At 46.1% G+C, this 18,734-nt stretch overlaps 1 protein-coding gene and 1 long non-coding RNA gene across 9 annotated transcripts in view; one reads left to right on the forward strand and one right to left on the reverse strand.

The window, feature by feature from the left end:
* Positions 1-18,734, reverse strand: part of AKAP13 (A-kinase anchoring protein 13) — a 394,860-nt gene that overhangs the window by 308,721 nt on the left and 67,405 nt on the right. For all 8 annotated transcript variants that reach the window (XM_039912298.1, XM_039912295.1, XM_039912293.1 and 5 more), the window contains exon 2: positions 1,891-1,934. In XM_039912298.1, coding sequence (XP_039768232.1) covers positions 1,891-1,923 — 33 coding nt within the window. In that variant the 5' untranslated portion in view covers positions 1,924-1,934. The remainder of the gene's footprint in view (positions 1-1,890; positions 1,935-18,734) is intronic.
* Positions 9,175-18,283, forward strand: LOC114812160. The gene is made up of 3 exons (XR_003759806.1): positions 9,175-9,514; positions 11,925-12,088; positions 17,025-18,283. It is a non-coding gene; the product is annotated as an uncharacterized LOC114812160 (long non-coding RNA).

The following is an 18,734-nucleotide window of genomic DNA, read 5'->3' on the forward strand; positions in this document are numbered from 1 at the left end:
ATATTTATGCAATTCATATTTATGATTCTATTTATGAATCGTATTTATTGAGCGCTTACTGTATGCAATGTTTGCCCATGCCTCTCTCCTCTTTAAGTAGAAACTTCTCACCATTGGCTTCAAGGCCCTCCACAGCTCTCTCCCTACTATGTATCCCAGCTCCTCTTCCATTTCACCCTAGCTCACACGTTTCGCTCAAACCAATCTTCTCCCTCTGCCTAGTTCTCTTCTCCCTCTCGGTTGTTTTCTTGCTCACGCCCCACCCCCTTTCCCATCCGGCAGACCACTGTGCTCTTTCAAAGCACAGTGAGAAGAAGCGAAGCGGAGAAGCAGCGTGGCTCAGTGGAAAGAGCCTGGGCTTGGGAGTCAGAGGTCATGGGTTCGAATCCGGGATCTGCCGCTTGTCAGCTGTGTGACTGTGGGCAAGTCACTTAACCTCTCTATGCCTCTGTTACCTCATCTTTAAAATGGGGATTAAGACTGTGAGCCTCACATGGGACAACCTGATTACCTGTATCTACCCCAGTGCTTAGAACAGTGCTCTGCACATAGTTAAGCACTTAACAACTACCAACATTATTATTATTATTATTGTTCAAAGAGCTTCTGAAAGCACATCTCAATCAATCAATCAGTGGTATTGAGTGCTTACTGTGTGCAAAGCACTATACTGATCGTTTGAGAGAGTAAAATGCATCAGAGTTAGTAGACGTTCCCTGTCCACCAGAAGCTTACAATCTAGAGGGAAAGTACTCATTCAAAATCCCTTTCCTGATTAATTACCTCCCAACCATTTTTCCTCCTACTTCTGCCACTTCAAGGTCCTCCTAACCCAGTAGCAATGATGTACATATCCTTGAGCTCTGTTGACTCCCTCTACTTGAAATGCATTTTTGTGCTTGTCTCTACTGCCAGACTTAAAGCTCTCTGAAAGCAGGGATTGTGTCTACTTATTATATCATTCTCTCCCAAGAACTTAGTACAGTGTTCTGAACATAGTAAGCACTCGAAAAACTCTACCGATAGACGAGTCGGGCCAAATTAAATCTTTTTCATTTCAGACTTAATTGTGTTATTTCTGTTATTTTACTTTCAACCAGCAACGTTTAGAGAGTGCTTACTGTATGCAGGGCACTGTACTAAGCGCTTGAGAGAGTAGCAGTCAACAGGGATGGCAGGCACATTCCCTGCCCACCAATTTGTAGCGGGAGCCAGACATTAAAATAAATTACAGCTACCTCCATAAATGCTGAGCTGGATCTCTTTAAGCCCACCAAAATAATCTGCCCTTTCTCCCCGCTACACTCACAATGGATGACATTTTGTCTCTGCTCACCCCCTACGCACTCCTTAGCCGGCTGCTCATTGTGGGGCTACTTTCCCTTTCAAAAAACCACCGCTGGAACGCTGAGGATTCATTCTGGGAACGGAAGAACGTACGAGAGGAAGTGGAGAGGTGACTGTTGTAGCTGGAAAGTTCTGGAAATGTCCCCCAAGGTTTCCTCCTCATCTCCCATCGACGCCACACACCTGCCATTGATGGTCTCTTGCAAATCCCTTCTGCTTCTGGGACCCTTTCCAAGTTCACCAAGATGAAAGGGGAAAGAAAGCCCAGCAGAAAAGTCAAATTTAAACCTCCCCCTCAGGCGGCCAATGCCTCAGACGCCCTACACTTTGTTCATCTCACAACTCAATTAAAATAAAAATCTTCAAGCAGACTAGATCATTACCATTAAGAGATTACAATCAGCCTTTGTTTCTGAACTCAAACTAAAATCCAAAATTAATCTGATGAACTTTTTCTTTAGAAAGGCAAAGAAGCAGTATCATAACACCAACCCAACAGAGGTGGTGGAAAAACTAAAAGACAAGAAAATCGCTTATACTCACATATAACGGAGCTTGTTGTGGATTAAGTTTCATGACCCAGAACACTGAAAGAGACAATCAAGAAGAGTAAATTAGATTCCAATTAAGATTTCATTCACTCCAAACTAAAAAAGTAGCCTACAGAACCTCAAAGGCTGACCACGAGTCAGATTTTCATATGTTCACCCAGTTTTCCTGGAAGACTTAGCAAGGAAAAAAAATTGGAATGCATTTACTAGTTACATTTATGTTCTTGACACCCCGGGTCTTAGCTCATTTATTAAATGAGGAGGAAAAATAATTTCCTGAGTAGTGGATGAGGATAAAAGGCTTCCCACAGCCTTCTGCATGGGTTAGAAATATCCCCACAGGCAACTCACATTAGTTACCCAAGTGAAAATACTACTGCCGTTAATTAATCATTTACATAGCGCCACACATTTGCAAAATGTTTTTAGAGTCATTTTCCACTGGCAGCGATATTTCTCACAGGCCGCGCGTGATGTACCAGGCTTTATTGTTTCACTTGACATGGCTTTCTGCTTTAAGCAGCTTCAGGCATAGCAATTCAGCAATCTTCCGATTCAGTTTTAAACAACAACGTCGGGGGTGCCCTTTAAAAGAACTCCAAGTTCTTTTCTCAAAGACAGCCTTGGAGAGTGCAGGATCTCGCACTGGTCACTCGAGCAGAGTTTGCACTGCACAAGCAAGGTTTTAGGGGTCGGAAGCAGATCTTGACTTTGTCAGATTGCCAGGAGGAACACATTCCTGAACTCCTGGAAAAACAACCAAAGAGCCCCCCTGAAAACGTTCAGTGGGATCGCTTTGTAACTGCACCTTTGAAGTGGACATCAACCGCTGTGAGAAATCCAACAGGGAGACAATCCCTGAGGACTTTGTTTTGAGAACTTCTTGGGTCCCTTCCGAATACAGTCCCAGGAGGTACAAGAACCATGTTTAATTCCCTTTTGGGAATTCTCCCCCAGCATTTAGTACAGTTCTGCCACTTGTCAGCTGTGTGACTGTGGGCAAGTCACTTCACTTCTCTGTGCCTCAGTGACCTCATCTGTAAAATGGGGATTAACTGTGAGCCTCATGTGGGACAACCTGATTACCCTGTATCTCCCCCAGCGCTTAGAACAGTGCTCTGCACATAGTAAGCGCTTAACAAATACCAGCATTATTACAGTTCTCTGTCCACAGAAAACACTTAATAAATATTATTACTACTATTGCAACTACAGTGCTGTGACTCTGGGGAAGTCATAACTTCTCTGTGCCTCAGTTACCTCATCTACCAAATGGGGATTCAATATATGTTCTCCCTCCCTCTAGACTGTAACGCATCATGCGAACCTATCAACTCTATTATATTGTACTCTTTCCAGCGCTTAGTACAGTGCTCTGCACACAGTAAGCACTCAATAAATATAATTGATTGCTTGATACTCCTCAGACACCAAGCTCCATGTGAGCCAGGGACTGCGTCCGGCCTAATTATCTTGTTTCTACCCCAGTGCTTGGCACATTGTAAGCGCTTCGCAAACACCACACTTATTATTACGGAGGTAATGCCCGCCAAAATGGAAGCAACGCGAACAAGTCCCTGCAGTGGATGTTGAGATTGGCGGCCACGCCAGTTTCAGCATCCAAAACATCAGAAGAGCAAGATGGTAATCTGAACGTGAATTCAAGATTACCAACCGCCATGCCTACCAAACACAACCACCCTCAGTATGCTTCACAGAGCTTAAGAGTGGGAATTCCCAACTTCCCTGCGGCACGGCAGGAGATATTTCCCATCATTAATTCTTAGGAATTAAAATCCCAACAGCACCTTTGGGGTTGCGGTTCCCTACAAGTCTCAGATCAGAGTTGAACCCAAATCTAGCGACTCATTTCTCACGGGCCAAGGACAATCAACAGTTGCTATAATAGAACTCCTCATCTTCCTACTCAAACACTGTGTCCCTCACCCCTGACGACTTTCCCATCACTGTAATCATTCGTAAGTACTGAGCCCTTGTGGTGTGCAGAGCACTGTACTAAGTGCCTGGATGAGTTATATATGTCTATATATAACATAGCTGCTAGACATGTTCCCTGCCCACAACAAGCTTACAGTCTTGTCAGCACCACCATCCTCCCTGTCTCAGTTGCAACCTTGGCATTATCTTCGACTCATCTCTCGCATTTAACCCACATATTCCATCTGCCACCAAATCCTGTCTGTTTCACCTTAACGTCATTAAAATCTGCCCTTTCTTCTCCATCCGGACTGCTACCATGTTGACCCAAGCCCTTACCCTTTCCCATCTTGATTACTGCATCGGCCTCCTTGCGGACCCCCCTGCCTCTTTCCTTGAGTCTACCCGGATCGCTTTTCTAAAAAACCATTCAGTCCACGTTTCCCCCATCCTCATGAACCTCCAGTGGTTGTCCACCCACCTCTGCAAACAGAAATCCTCAACACTGGCTTTAAAGCACTCAGTCGCCTTGCCCCTTCGTATCTTACCTAATTGATTTCCTACTACAACCCACCATGTTCATTTCACTCCTTTAACACCAACCTACTCACTGTACCTCGATCTCATCTCTCTTGTTGCTGAACCCTTGCCCGTATCCTCCCTCTTGCCTGGAGGACAATATACGCTAGACGACAACTCTCCCCACCTTCAAGACCTGATTATTGTAATCTCCCCGGGGTTTAGTACCATGCTCTGCACACAGTAAGCACTCAATAAATATGATTGATTGCTTGATCATTAAAGCAACCCTCCAAGAAGCCATCTCTGACTACATCTTAATTTCCTCTACTCCCAATCCCTTCTGGGTCACTCTTGAACTTGGATTTCCACTCTTCATTCACCCCACTCTCAGCCCCAAAGCACTTATATACATATCCTTACTTCATTTCAATGTCTGTCTCCCAGTCTAAACTGTAAGTTCACTATGGCCAGGGAACATGTCAACCAACTCTGTTATATTTTATTCATTCATTCAGTTTTATTGAGTGCTTACTGGGTGCAAAACTCTGTACTAAGCACTTGTGAGAATACAAAATAACAGTAAACAGATATTCTCTGCCCCAGTGAGCTTACAGTCTGAAGACGGAGACAGACATTAATAAAAATAAATTACAGATACATAATAAATCACAGATATGTAATAAATCACAGATACAAAATAAATCACAGATATGTAATTCTACTCTCCTGAGCGCTAAGTACAGTGCTCTGCACACAGTTTTAAGCACTCAGCAAATACACTGATTGATTCTCACACGACATCTCTCTGAGCTAAGAGTAGAGCAACTTCAGTAGAGTCCCCAGCGAGCTGGATGCCAGCCATGGGTCCGGCAGATCCAAACTGGCACAGAGCTGGACCGAAGTGGCCCAGCCTCTGCTTCCCTTCAACTCCTGTTTCAGGTGGAGGGAGGGAGCTGTTATGCAGCCATAAATGCAGGGGGCTTCTCTTGCAAAGGCGAAGGTGGAGGGGGCTGCAAAGATGCACAATAGTTCTCCTCGACCAGCACTACAAGCCCCAGCATTCCCTGAGGGCATCTGCTTGCTCAGGGCCACAGAGGGGTGAGCTGGCACTAGCTGACGGTCACAATAATAATACTAATAATGGTACTAGTTAAATACTTACTATGCGCCAAGCACTGTTCTAAGTACTGTAGTAGGTACAGGTTAATCAGGTTGGACACAGTGACTATCCCACATGGGGCTCATACTGCAACTCCATTTTACAGATGAGATAACTAGGCCCAGATAAGTTAAGTGACTTGCCCAACGTCACGGAGCAGACATGTGGCAGGGTCAGGACTAGATTCCAGGTCCTTCTGACTCTCAGGGCTGTGCTCTATCCACTAAGCAACATCGGTTCATTTCATCATATTTATTGAGCACTTACTGGGTGTAGGGCACAGTACTAAGCACTTGAGAGAGTACAACATAACAATAAGCGGACACATTCTGTCCAGCTTGGCCCTGGGCAGGGCAGCAGGGGCTAGAGCTCTGATCTGCCTGAGCCATGCTCCGGATTTCCAACTCGGTGTAGTACGAGTGGCGATGCCAGGAAGAGAAACCATCCGGGAAGCCCTTTCCTTGGCAAGTTGAGTCACTGCCCGGTCCTGCCACTACATTTTCCAAACCTCCTCACTGAGCTTTCGGCTTTCCTCTTTCTCTTGTGCAGCCCGGTTCCTCTGGACGCCATATGTATTGCAGTTCATTCTGCCCCCACTGTTTGAATCCCTGTTGCTAGATCTCAAAAGGACAAAGCACTTCCACAAGGAAGGGGAAGGGAATTAAAAAGCAGATACACGGATAGAATTCTGGCAGAACACACCTGAGAGTCTTTCCCTATTCACCAAACCTTGGTTGATTCAGAGCTGAGACACAGTGAAGCCACTGGCTTTTTATGAACCTTGGCAATCCTGCCTGGACTTGCCCAGACTGCTTGCGTGGAAGAATCTGCAGTTCACAGCCTGGCACATTATCTTCCTCTCCACCAGAGAGGCAATGATTACATACAGGAAGGAGAGCTAACTTGTCAATAAAATAATGTGTGGTATTTGTCAAGTGGTTACTTATTTGTTAAACGCTAAACTAAGCACTGGGATAGCTATAAAAAGCAGGTGGGACAGGGTCCCTGTCTCATATGGAGCTCACATTTTAAAGGAGAAAGCAAATAGTATTGAATTCCCATTTCATAGATGAGGAAACTGAAGCACAGAAAAGTGAAGTGACTTACCCAAGGTCATACCCCTGGTAAGTGGGGGAGTCAGGATTAGAATCCAGGTCCTCTGACTCATAGGACCAGTAGGCCAAGCTGCTTCCTCCAAAAGTATCTATCATACCTGCAGTCACCTGCAGGCATTTTGGCCCTTGCGCTAAACATGATCACTTGATTCAAAAGCCCCAATCGAGGGCCCTAGAGAAACCAGCAACCCTTGCAGACACCCAAAGTACCTTTCCCTACTTCTCATTAGAAAAGGCAGGCTGGGATATTTTGACACTGACTCACATCTTGGAATTTCAAAAGGAAAACCTACAGGGCCTGATTCTTTCAGCCACAAAGCAGGAATGTATAAACCAGCAGTCATTCAAAATCCCAGTTTACCTCCAAACAGGAAACTCCAAAATCTGGACATTCAAATGTGCTCACTATGGAATTTTTGAAAAACGCAAACATCCTTCAACATTCTATTAGGTCAGCCAGGAAATCAAAGGGGAGGGGGAGATACACTTGAATGTTTTCTGCTCAGCTCCACCAATGACTTGTTGAATGACCTTGATAGAGTCAGTAGCAAGCTGGGCCTGTTGCCTTTGTTTCACAGAGAGGAATTCTGAAGTTTACATTCCCTGATCCATTTGGAAGAACATGGAGGAAATATAATATCAAAATGTAGGTAATTAAAACTCTAGGTTGGTTTAAAAGGCATTGCTTGGTAACCTAAACCCAGAATCAGTCTGTATGAGTTATTAAGAATATATTGAAGAGAAGAAATCAGATGAGATAGTAAAATTGAGTCTTTGAACCTTGGTTTGTTTTTTTTTTTTTAACCTATTTTTCAAAGAGTATGTCTTGATTCAGTTGCGGGGCTGATGGAGTTCCCTCATTGTGGGCATGGAATATGTCTACGAACTGTTATATTGTTCGTAGGAGTTCAGAGGAGAAGTAGAATGGCTCAGTGGCAAGAGCCCGGGCTTGGGAGTCAGAAAGTCATGGGTTCTAATCCCGACTCCGCCACTTGTCTGCTCTGTGACCTTGGTCAAGTCACTTCACTTCTCTGGGCCTCAGTTACCTCATCTGGAAAAATGGGGATTAAAAAAATGTGAGCCCCACAGAGGGCAATCTGATTATCCTGTATCTACCCCAGCGCTTAGAACAGTGCTCTGCACATAGTAAGTGCTTAACAAATACCATAATTATTATTATACTGTCCTCTGCACACAGTAAGTGCTCAATAAATATCATTAATCCATTTGGGAAGTTATTACCCACCTTCTGAATGGCATAGAGCACCAGCCTGGGAATCAGAAGGACCTGGGTTTTAATCCCAGCTCTGCCACTTGCCCGCTCTGTGACATTGGGTAGATCACTTCACTTCTCTGTGTCTCAGTTACCTCATCTGTAAAATGGGGCTTAATGCTGTGAGTCCCATGTGGGATATGGACTGGACCAAACCTCAATAGCCTATATCTACCCCTGCACTTAGTGCCTGGCCAATAGTAAGAGCTTAACAAATACAATTAAGAAAAGAAAAGGGCCAAAGCCAGGACCTATTTGGCTGATGGTCCAGGTCCAGCATGGAGGATGGTGTCAAATGGAGCACAAATCTCATATTTTAGGCACAAAAAAGTCTGTTTAAACAACTGCCACTGCAGAAGCTTTGTGGCTATATACAAACTGTTCGATTGACTCAGGTCTGAACCACAACAGGAAAGAAGGAAGGGAGGAAGGGGGAGAGAGGAAAGAGACAGGGAGGTGAAGGGAGAGGGAGGGAATAGGAGAAAAAAGGAGGGAGGGGAAACAGAGGAACGGGGGTAAGAGGAAAAGGAAGAGGAGGAAAAGGTGGGGGCAAGGAAGGGGGAAAGATGGAGGGTGAAGAGGGAAGGCAGAGTGAGTGAGGGAGTGGGAGAGATGGAAACAGGGAGGGATGGAGAAAGAGAAGAGGAAGGAGAGAAAGCACCACTTAATACAACTCCAGAGCTAGTTTCCGACACAGTTAATTAAAATAGCACCTTCTACCCCACAAGATTATCAGAGACTCTAACGTGGAAAAAAAGGCAGATGACTCAGGAATGGCAAAGTGGAGAGATTGAGTGCAGGGCCGACAGGCCTCCTGAGCCTTTGTTTAGCTTTTGGCCTCACTCTCCTTCATCCCCCGTAACAAGAGGCTCCCTCTCAAGTACGTGCAGACGCGGAGGGCTAAAGAAGGTTAAAAGTAGCTCAAATTGCTGAATTCTTGGAATTCACGCTCCCTGCAGAGGGTTGGTTAGAAGCTCAAACATCCGAAGCAAGGCGCGTGGCCAGCTGGGAGAAACACGACCTCCACTACCAGCATGCCTTCCAGCAAAGAAAGTTGCACAAGTTTTATCGGGCCACAAACTGATTACTCACCTCAACTAAAATTAGTGTCTGTCTCATCAGAGATATCTCCCCCCCCCCCCCAAACTGCCCAAGGCCGGGTTGGGAATCTGACCCTCCAAATAAGCTGGATATAACTAACTTCCCTTTCTCCCCCATGCAGAGTCGACTGCTTTATCAAATCTCATCTTACATGTCTCCACCAATTCTTTTTCTACCAAGTCTCACTGCCAGTACCCGACTGGAAGGCAAGGGAGCACTAGAAGAGACTAGACTGCGAACATGAGAAAACAGGATGTTGGCGGAACAGTCCAGCAACGCGAATACATCTTGATGGCCACGGCCGATCACAGGCTGAAGGAGTAAAGTGAGCATATTCGCTGCCTGATCCTGGAACCCAGGACCGGGCTGAACGGCCAAAAACTCAAAAGTCTTGTCTTTCTGGGAAAGTACTGGGTCCACCTTGGGTCACCCCACCTTAAGAAGGATGTGAAGAAATGGGGACAAGAGAAGAAGACCAGGGATGGGACTCATTAACCAAGAAGAAACGGTAAAGGAATCGGGGGCGTTTAGCTCGGAGATTAGTTTTGATCGTATTTATTGAGCACTTACTGTGTGCAAAGTTCATTTGAAAGAGCAGCTTAATACTCCTCTGCAACTCTATGAAGGGTTTTGATCAAATTGCTCTGCAGGTCTACTCAAGACTGAACAAGGAGAGATGAAGGGGAGAGTTTGGTGGCCCTAAGGTGGGAACACCAAGCGCTTAGCACAGTGCTTTGCATCTAGTGGGCATTCAATAAATATAAACGTGAATGCTGCTGGACTACTACTTCAGCTCCTACTACAGCTACTACACACTTGGTGTGAGGTAACACTGGAGAGGGCAACCAGGAGAGGATGTGAGCTCTCCATCCTGGGAGGTTTAAAAGATTGGTCCTGAGTGATGATGATGATAATAATAATAATCGTAATGATAACAATAATAAGGCATTTACTATTTGCCAAACACTGTTCTAAGCACTACGGTGGATTCAAATTAAGTAGATCGGAAACGGTCCCCGTCCCATATGGGGCTCACAGTCTTAGTGAGTTTTGATCATCAGGGCTTCACTTGGATCTGTACCCTCTCAACTTTTTACTTTCACCCCACCTTTAATAATAAATAATAATGATGATATTTGTTAAGTGCTTACTATGTGCCAAGCACCGTTCTAAGCTCTGGGGTAGATACGAGGTAATCGGGTTGTCCCACGTGGGGCTCACAGGGTTAATCCTCATATTACAGATGAGGTAACTGAGGCACAGAGAAGTGGTTTGCCCAAGGCCGCACAGCAGACAAGTGGCGGAAGCGGGATTAGAACCCATGTCCTCTGGCTCCCAAGTCGGTGCTCTTGTCACTAAACCACGCTGCTGCACCCTTGGCCTCACAGAGTTTTTGTACATAGTATTAACTGCAATTTTCGCTAACTGTATTTCAATGTCTGTCTCCCTCTCTAGGCTGTAAACTCCCTGTGGGCAGGAATCAGGTCTGCCAACTCTACTGAATCCTACTTTCCCAAGTGCTTAGTAGAGTGTCCTGCACACAACAAGCGCTCAATAATGCCACTGACTGATCGAGTGACTGATGTTGTCTCATGGCCCCTTCCTGTTCTCCGGACTCCAAAGTCCTAAGGCCCAAGAGAAATTGAACTCAATCTAAAACAAATGAGACCTCAAGCAAGGACAGGTATTAATGAGTGAAAATGTAGTATCACATACCAGACCAGTATGTCAGCTGTGTCAGAATGTGGGCTTTTCACTACTTGCTTTGGCTAGAACACTGTTGGGAGAGGAACGGGGAACTTTCTTCTGACAATGAACACTGACCTGGATGAAACACAATGCGACATCAGAAGAGTGCTGAGAAGCAGCATAGCCTAGTGGAAAGAGCGCGGGTGTGAGAGTCAGAGGACCTGGATGATTTTTTTTTAATAGCATTTGTTAAGCACTTACTATGAACACTTGGGTAGGTGCAGGTTAATTACCCGGTCCCTGTCCTGCATGGGGCTCACAGTCTAAATAAGAGAACAGGTATTTAATCCTCATTTTATAGTTGATTAAACTGAGGAACAGAGAAGTTAAGTGACTTGTCCCACGGTCACACAGCAAGAAATTGGAAGAGCTAGGATTAAAATCCAGGCCCTCTGACTTCCAGGCCCGGTGCTCTTTCCACTAGATCATGCAGTTCTAATCCTGGCTCCTCCACTTGCTTGCTGTGTAACCGTGGGCAAATGGCTTAACTCCTCTGTGCCTCAATTACCTCATCTGTAAAATGGGGATTAAGACTGTAAACCCTACATGGGTCAGGGAACGTGTCCAACCCAATCACCTTGTCTCAACCCCAGCAAGTCGTATACAACCCAGCAATACGAAGTACGTAACAAATATCATTTAGACAAAAAATGGTCATTCACAGGTGGGGGTCATCCGGCAAGCAAACGTGACAGCACAAGTTTCCTTTAACACAAGGTTTGTCTAGAACAAAAACCCCTGTGTTATTAGACAACTGAATGCAGGTCCCATCTCTGGGGCGGTGAAAGACTCTGCCACAGAAATATTAGGATTAGGGAGTGGGGACATGATGCACCGTTGGGAAGATATTAAAAAAAAGTCTCTGATGGCTTTACTAATGATACCACAAAAAAAATCACTCATGCCTCTATCCATGCATGTGAATATACAAGCAGCACACGTATATATGTGTACACATCCCCTGAAGCATCTCTGGCAGGTGCTTCTTTGTTTATGAAATTTCCCTGGGGATGGGGATAAGCACTGGTAAGTCACAACACAATAATCAGTAATTGCCTGGAAAGCACCCTTGAAAGTGCAAGTGGTTGATGATCTCAGCCCATTTCCCCGGGAACAGGTGTGGGGCTTCAACCAGCACCCTAATTTACACCTTTTTTTGTGTCTCTCAGCAGGGGGAGTCAGGTCTGAATAAGCTGAGGAAAAAGGCCGGCTGTCCTCCCCTGGAGCCCCGACAGGCTGCACAGAGCCTCAGTTGACCAGAAGACTTCAGCATTCAGGTTTCTCAAGAGGGGCAAAAAGAGTCAACTGTGAAACCATTTGCTTTCCAGGGAAGGTGAGGATTATGCCACTAAGGGCTTGGGACTGCCATTCATTCATTCAGTCGTATTCAATGAGCGCTTACTGTGTGCGGAACATTGTCCTAAGCGCTTGGAAAGTCTCTATTCGGCAACAAATAGAGACAATCCCTACCCAGCAATGGGCTCACAGTCTAAAACAACAAGACGTAAGAGTAATAACTCATATCCAATCCATCCAGGGCCCTACCAGGCCTGGGCGATCCACAGCCTCTACACCGGAGATTGACCGGAGGAGCTACAGTGGATAACACCCTGTGCTCTGCACACAGTAAGCGCTCTATAAATACGATTGAACGAACACACTACCTTCTGGTCACTCATTAGGACAGACCTCAAGCCTGGCTGCTTCTGTGACTTCTTGACAACCCATCATCCCTGCTGCTGCTGCTGCTTTTTTTTTTTTTAAATGGTATTTGTTACACGTTCACTATGCGTGCTGTTCTAAGCGCTGAGGTAGATACGAGCAAATCAGGTTGGACACAGTCCATGTTCCACATGGGGCACACAGTATTAATCATCATTTTACAGACAAAGTAACCGAGGAACAGAGAAGTTAAATGAATTGCCCAAGGTCACATAGCTGGCAGGTGGTGGAGCTGGAATTAGAACCCAGGTCATTTTGACTCCCAGGCCTGTGCTCTATCCACTAGATCATACTCTTTCCAAGTTTGGGCCTGAACCTCAGAAGCAAAGGCACAAACCCTGAAGCAGTGATGGTTGCATTGTGGTAGTAATAATAATGATGATAATAATAGTGACAAGCAGCATGGTCTAGTGGATAGAGCATGGTCCTGGGAGTCAGAAGGATCTGGGTTCTAATCCTAGCTTCACCAACTGTCTGCTGCGTGATCTTGGCCAAGTCATTTCACCTCCCTAGCCTCAGTTCCCTCATTTGTAAAATGGGGATTAGGACTGTGAGCCCCATGTAGAGACTGTAAGCCCATCAAACGGCAGGGACTGTCTCTGTCTGTTGCCGACTTGTTCACTCCAAGCGCTTAGTACAGTGCTCTGCACATAGTAAGCGCTCAATAAATACTATTGTATGAATATTGAATGAATGAATGAACAATGTCCAACCTGATCAGCTTGTATCCTCCCCCGTACTTACTACAGTGCCTGACACATAATAAGCGCATAACCAATATCATAAAAAAATAGTATTAAACATTTACTTAACTAAGCACTGAAGCAGATACAGTCAGGTTAGACATAGTCCCTGTCTCATATGGGGAACCCAGGATAAGTAGGAGGGAGTACAGGGATTAAATACCCCTTGCTAGGATGACTAATGGATGATAAAAACAATCATTCCTATGGTTCCTTTCCCTCAAGCCCTCATCAGAAAACCAGGGGCTCTCAGGGATAATGGAAAGAAAAAACAACCCTGCCTAGCACAGAGGACAGACATTTCCTGTTAAGGATCCTGACCAAGATTCAAAACTAAACACTAACTCAGCATTTCTATAGGGGACAGCCCACCAAGGGGTGGGGGTGGGGTGACAATGTAAACAAGCTGCTCCACATTTCTCAACCCTCTAGGATCCAGGAGCCACAAGCGATCAGTACACTGCTCTGCCCACTGTAGGCCTTCAATAAATACTACTGAGTGACTGATTTGAAGGGGGAGTATTTGGTGGGCAGAAAGCTTGTAGAAAGAACAGAGGGATAATTCAATCTGTCCACCTGGAGTGCACCTTCTTGTTCAAGCAGCCATTGTAAGGGGCAGTATGCTGTTTTCAAGCTCCCTGTGGGCAGGCAATGCATCATTTGCTCATTTTGTACTTCTCCAGCACTTAATACAGTGCCAAAGACCCAGTGGGAACATACTACTACTACTATTGCTACTATTACTAATAATTAGTATTTGCTGGGAACTTCTATGTGCCAAGCACTGTACTAAGTGCTGGGGTAGATGCAAAATGATCAGATCCCACACAGGGCTTACAATCTAAGAAAAAGGAATCCCATTTTTCAGATGAGGGAACTGAGGCACAGATAAGTTACATAACTTGCCCAAGGTTCCACAGCAGACAAGTGGTGGAACTGGGATTAGAAGCCAGGCCCTCCGACTCACAGGCTGTACTAGGCCATATGACGACTACAACTATCTACTACTAATAATCATCTGTGCCCTGTGGACATGATTCACACAATATCGACTGTTGCATGGCCAGCAGAAGAAAATGAAAACCTCAAAGGAGGAGAGATGAAAGTTGTTGGGATGGAGTTTCTGGAGGGGGAGGCCATGAAATCCTGGACAAGAACTGCAGCAATGCTGTTCTGCCTGGACTCACCTGGAGGCCAAAGCCGAGAAACTGGGGTTGGGTCGCGGGTGGAGAGAGGAAAAGGATTTGGATAAGGAGGGGAAAAAGTTAAGCCCAGATCATCACACGGATCAAGAACAGAAGGGAAATTTGTGTGAATCTTGCTGTCGATGCAGAAGACGGCCAAACTGGTCCCCATGCAAAGCGGTAAGCCTCTGACCCTGCTCTACCCATGGAAGCTGACCTCCGCCCCAGAGAGTTCAGGTTCCTTTACTCATTCATTCACTCAATAGTATTTATTGAGCGATTACTATGTGCAGAGCACTGTACTAAGCGCTTGGAATGTACAATTCGGCAACAGAGACAATCCCTGCCCAATAATGGGCTCACGGTCTAAAGGGGGAAGACAGACAGCAAAACAAAACAGAACAAAACAAAACAAAATATCATCAAGATAAACAGAATCATGGAGATATACACCTCATTAACAAAATAAATAGGGTAATAAATAATATATACAAATATACACAGTGCTGACGGGAGGAGAGGAGAGAAGAGCAGAGGGCGGGAGGGGGGAAAGGGAGAGGAGGAGGAGCAGAGGGAAAGGGGGCTCAGTCTGGGAAGGCATCCTGGAGGACGTGAGCTCTCAGTAGGGCTTTGAAGAGGGGAAGAGACTTAATTTGACGGATGTGAAGAGGGAGGGCATTCCAGGACAGCGGTAGGACGTGGGCCAGGGGTCGACGGTGGGATAGGCGAGAACGAGGCATAGTGAGGAGATTAGCGGCAGAGGAGCGGAACGTACGGGGTGGGCAGCAGAAAGAGAGAAGGGAGGTGAGGGAGGAGGGGGAAAGGTGATGGAGAGCTCTGAAGCCAAGAGTCAGGAGTTTTTTGCTTCATGCGAAGGTTGATAGGCAACCACTGGAGGTTTTTGAGAAGGGGAGTGACATGCCCAGAGCATTTCTGTAGAAAGATAATTCGGGCAGCAGAGTGAAGTATAGACTGAAGCGGGGAGAGACAGGAGGATGGGAGATCAGAGAAGAGGCTGATGCAATTATCCAGTCGGGATATTATGAGAATTTGTACCAGCACAATAGTCGTTTGGATGGAGAGGAAAGGGCAGATCTTGGCAATATTGTGAAGGTGAGACCTGCAGGTGTTGGTGACAGATTGGATGTGTGAGGTGAATGAGAGAAATGAGTCAAGGATGACACCAAGGTTGCGGGCCTGTGCGACGGGAAGGATGGTAATGCCGTCCACAGTGAGGGGGAAGTCAGGGAGAGGACAGGGTTTGGGAGAGAAGATAAGGAGCTCAGTTTTAGGCATGTTGAATTTTATGTGGTGGGCAGACATCCAGGTGGACACTTCCTGGAGGCAGGAGGAGAGAACGGGCAGGAGATGTAGATTTGGGTGTCATCTGCGTAGAGATGATAGTTGAAGCCTTGAGAGTGAAGGAGTTCACCAAGGGAGTGAGTATAGATGGAGAACAGAAGAGGGCCAAGAACTGACCCTTGAGGAACCCCTACAGTTAGGGGATGGGAGGGGGAGGGGGAGCCCGCAAAGGAGACTGAGAATGAACGGCCAGAAAGATAAGAGGAGAATGAGGAGAGGACGGAGTCTGTGAAGCCAAGGAGAGATAAAGTGTGGAGGAGAAGGGGATGGTTGATAGTGTCAAAGTCAGTGAGAAGTCGAGAAGGATTAGGATAGAGTAGGAGCCATTGGATTTGGCAAGGAGGAGGTCATGGGTGACCTTTGAGAGGGCAGTTTCGGTGCAGTGGAGGGGACGGAAGCCAGATTGGAGGGGGTCCAGGAGAGAGTTGGAGTTGAGGAATTCAAGGCAGCGAGTATAGACGACTCGTTCTAGGAGCTTGGAAAGGAAGGGTAGGAGGGAGATAGAACGATAACTGGAAGGGGAAGTGGGGTCAAGAGAGGGTTTTTTTAGGATGGGGGAGACACGGGCATGTTTGAAGGCAGAGGGGAAGGAGGCGTTGGAGAGTGCGTGGTTAAAGATAGAAGTTGAGGGGAGGAGGGAAGGAGTAATAGTCCAGGTGACAGGAGTCAGACCACAGGTACCAGTGTGGAGCATGCAGTTGTTCTAGCCTACTCCAGAGGGATGGACTGTATCCTCTCAACCTCTTTTTCAAAACCACCAGGGTGAATGTTCCAGGGCCTGGACTTTAACATGCCCATCCTTTCTTATCCTCTCATTCTAAAAATCCCATCAAATCCCAAAAACCCTGGGGGCCCCGTAGATGGGGGCGGGAGGGCCCGAGGGGGGAGGAATAGCCCTGTCTCCCCCATGTTTTCCCTATGCATTTTCAAAAGCCTCTCTTTCTGTCACATTTTCCTGGTATGCCTTCAAAAGCCACTCTCTCTCCATCATGTTTTCCCAGAGCATCTCCAGAAAGCCCCTCTCTCTCCACGTTTATCCAGTGCATTTCCAGAATCCCCCCTCTCCATCATCTTTTCCCATTGCACCTCTAATGGTTCATGTTTTCCCAGTGCATCCCCAGAACCCCCTCTCAGTCAATCAAGTGCATTTATTGAGCACTTACTGTGTGCAGAACACTGTACTAAACACTTGGGAGAATACAATATAACACCCAGTGCATCTCCAGATAGCCCTTTCTCTCTACACATGTTTTCCCAGTGCATCTCCAGAACCACCCGTCTCTCCGCCATGCTTTCCCAGGACATTTCCAGAAGACCTTCACCGAGAAGGCTCGTCGTCAAGTAGTGGGAAACCCAGAGCACAGAAAAGGTAGGAGCTGGTTGAATTCCAGTGGAGATGATAACTGGGGCCAAACCGGATTCCTCCTGGTGTTTCAAAGGAGATAAAGGGCTCCTTAAGGAGCTGCTTGTCTGATCCAGAAGCAGCTGCATTTGAATAGTGAGCGAGCAGCCTCTGATATCCATCAGCCACATTTAAAAAAAAAAGCCCTGAAAGAGTGTTGGGGTTCTGATGAGCCTCCGTCACAAGATCCTGCTTATTATTGTTGTTCAGAGAGTTTTCAAAGGAATCGTCTGTCGGACCTCCTTTTCCAGACTTGACGCTGACCCTTCCGTGCTCCTGGAACTCAGAGGGGATTTAAAGGAAGGGGCAAGCGGAGTTCAAAGACGGTAATAAATTTTCAGCAGGAGTCACTGCTAGCTATGGCCCCATCAGACAGACCCACCCACCCTCTTCAACCCCAAGACTTTCAGGCCGGGCCTGCCTCGTAGCAAGAAACTCCAAACACCCACCCCCAAAACACCCCTGAAACAACACCCCTCTGCTCGAGAGCGTGTGAGGCACGTGATCTCAAATCCGGACTCACAACGAGAGCTTTCAATGAATGTCAGTTTGTATATTTCTGCCCAGGGACCCAGCACTTGCTAGGTCAAATACCAGGAATGGTGTTTTCTGAAACTCATGACGGGGTCAAACTGCCTTCCTAGAGGAGAAAAAAATAACAAGCAATTCGTATCTCGCTGCCACTTAAATACCTGCTTGAGGGAAGGTTTCTTGTGTTTGTTGGGGCTTCTATTTCTTCCTGAAAAAGGCGATCTGGGGAGCAACGGCGAGAGGACCCCAGAACCTGTGACTGATTTCCAACAACCTTTAACTTGGCACCCCATTTATAAAGAGAATAATGCCTTCTTCGTTCCAGTCAAGATTTTCTGCTGGAGAGTTGCCTTTGTACCTACCACCGATGCTTGCTAACATATAGTCCTGAGCTGTTAAACTCGGAAAACTGCACAGCTGAAACCAACAGAACAGGATACAGAACTTCAGAGGAAATGGAAGGTGAATTGAGGAAACAGAGTGCTTCAGAAGTCTGTGGGCCAGCAGCATTCTCAGACTGTACTACTGAGGTTTCGATCAAACCACGTGGAGAACAGTATAGCCTAGTGGAAAGTGCAAGGGCCTGGGAGTCAGAGGAATTGGGTTCCAATCCCAGCTCCTCACATCTGCTGTGTGACTTTGGACAAGTTACTTAACTTCTCTGTGCCTCAGTTACCTCATCTGTAAAATGGGGAATAAGATTGTGAGTCCCATGTGGACATGAAATGTGTCCAACCTGCTTAGCCTATATCTACCCCAACACTTAGTATAGTGCTTGGCACATATGAAGTGCTTAGCAAATACCATCAAAAAAAGTGGGATCAATTAGCACAACTGTAACTCTCACCAAACATGGCCCTTGTTGACTTAAAGGGGTGATAATGCTTAAGGAGCAATTTGAAGTAATCCAATTATTTATTTCTCTAGTTTAAATTAGTCTAACCCCCCTAAACCCTGTCTTTCCCTAGTTTTTTCTATAGGCCTAAACGAGAAATGAACAACCGGTAGCTGAAAGGGAAGATCAATTCCTCCACA

The sequence above is a fragment of the Ornithorhynchus anatinus genome, chromosome 5 (genome assembly GCF_004115215.2).
Source record: "Ornithorhynchus anatinus isolate Pmale09 chromosome 5, mOrnAna1.pri.v4, whole genome shotgun sequence".
Taxonomy (NCBI): Eukaryota; Metazoa; Chordata; class Mammalia; order Monotremata; family Ornithorhynchidae; genus Ornithorhynchus; species Ornithorhynchus anatinus.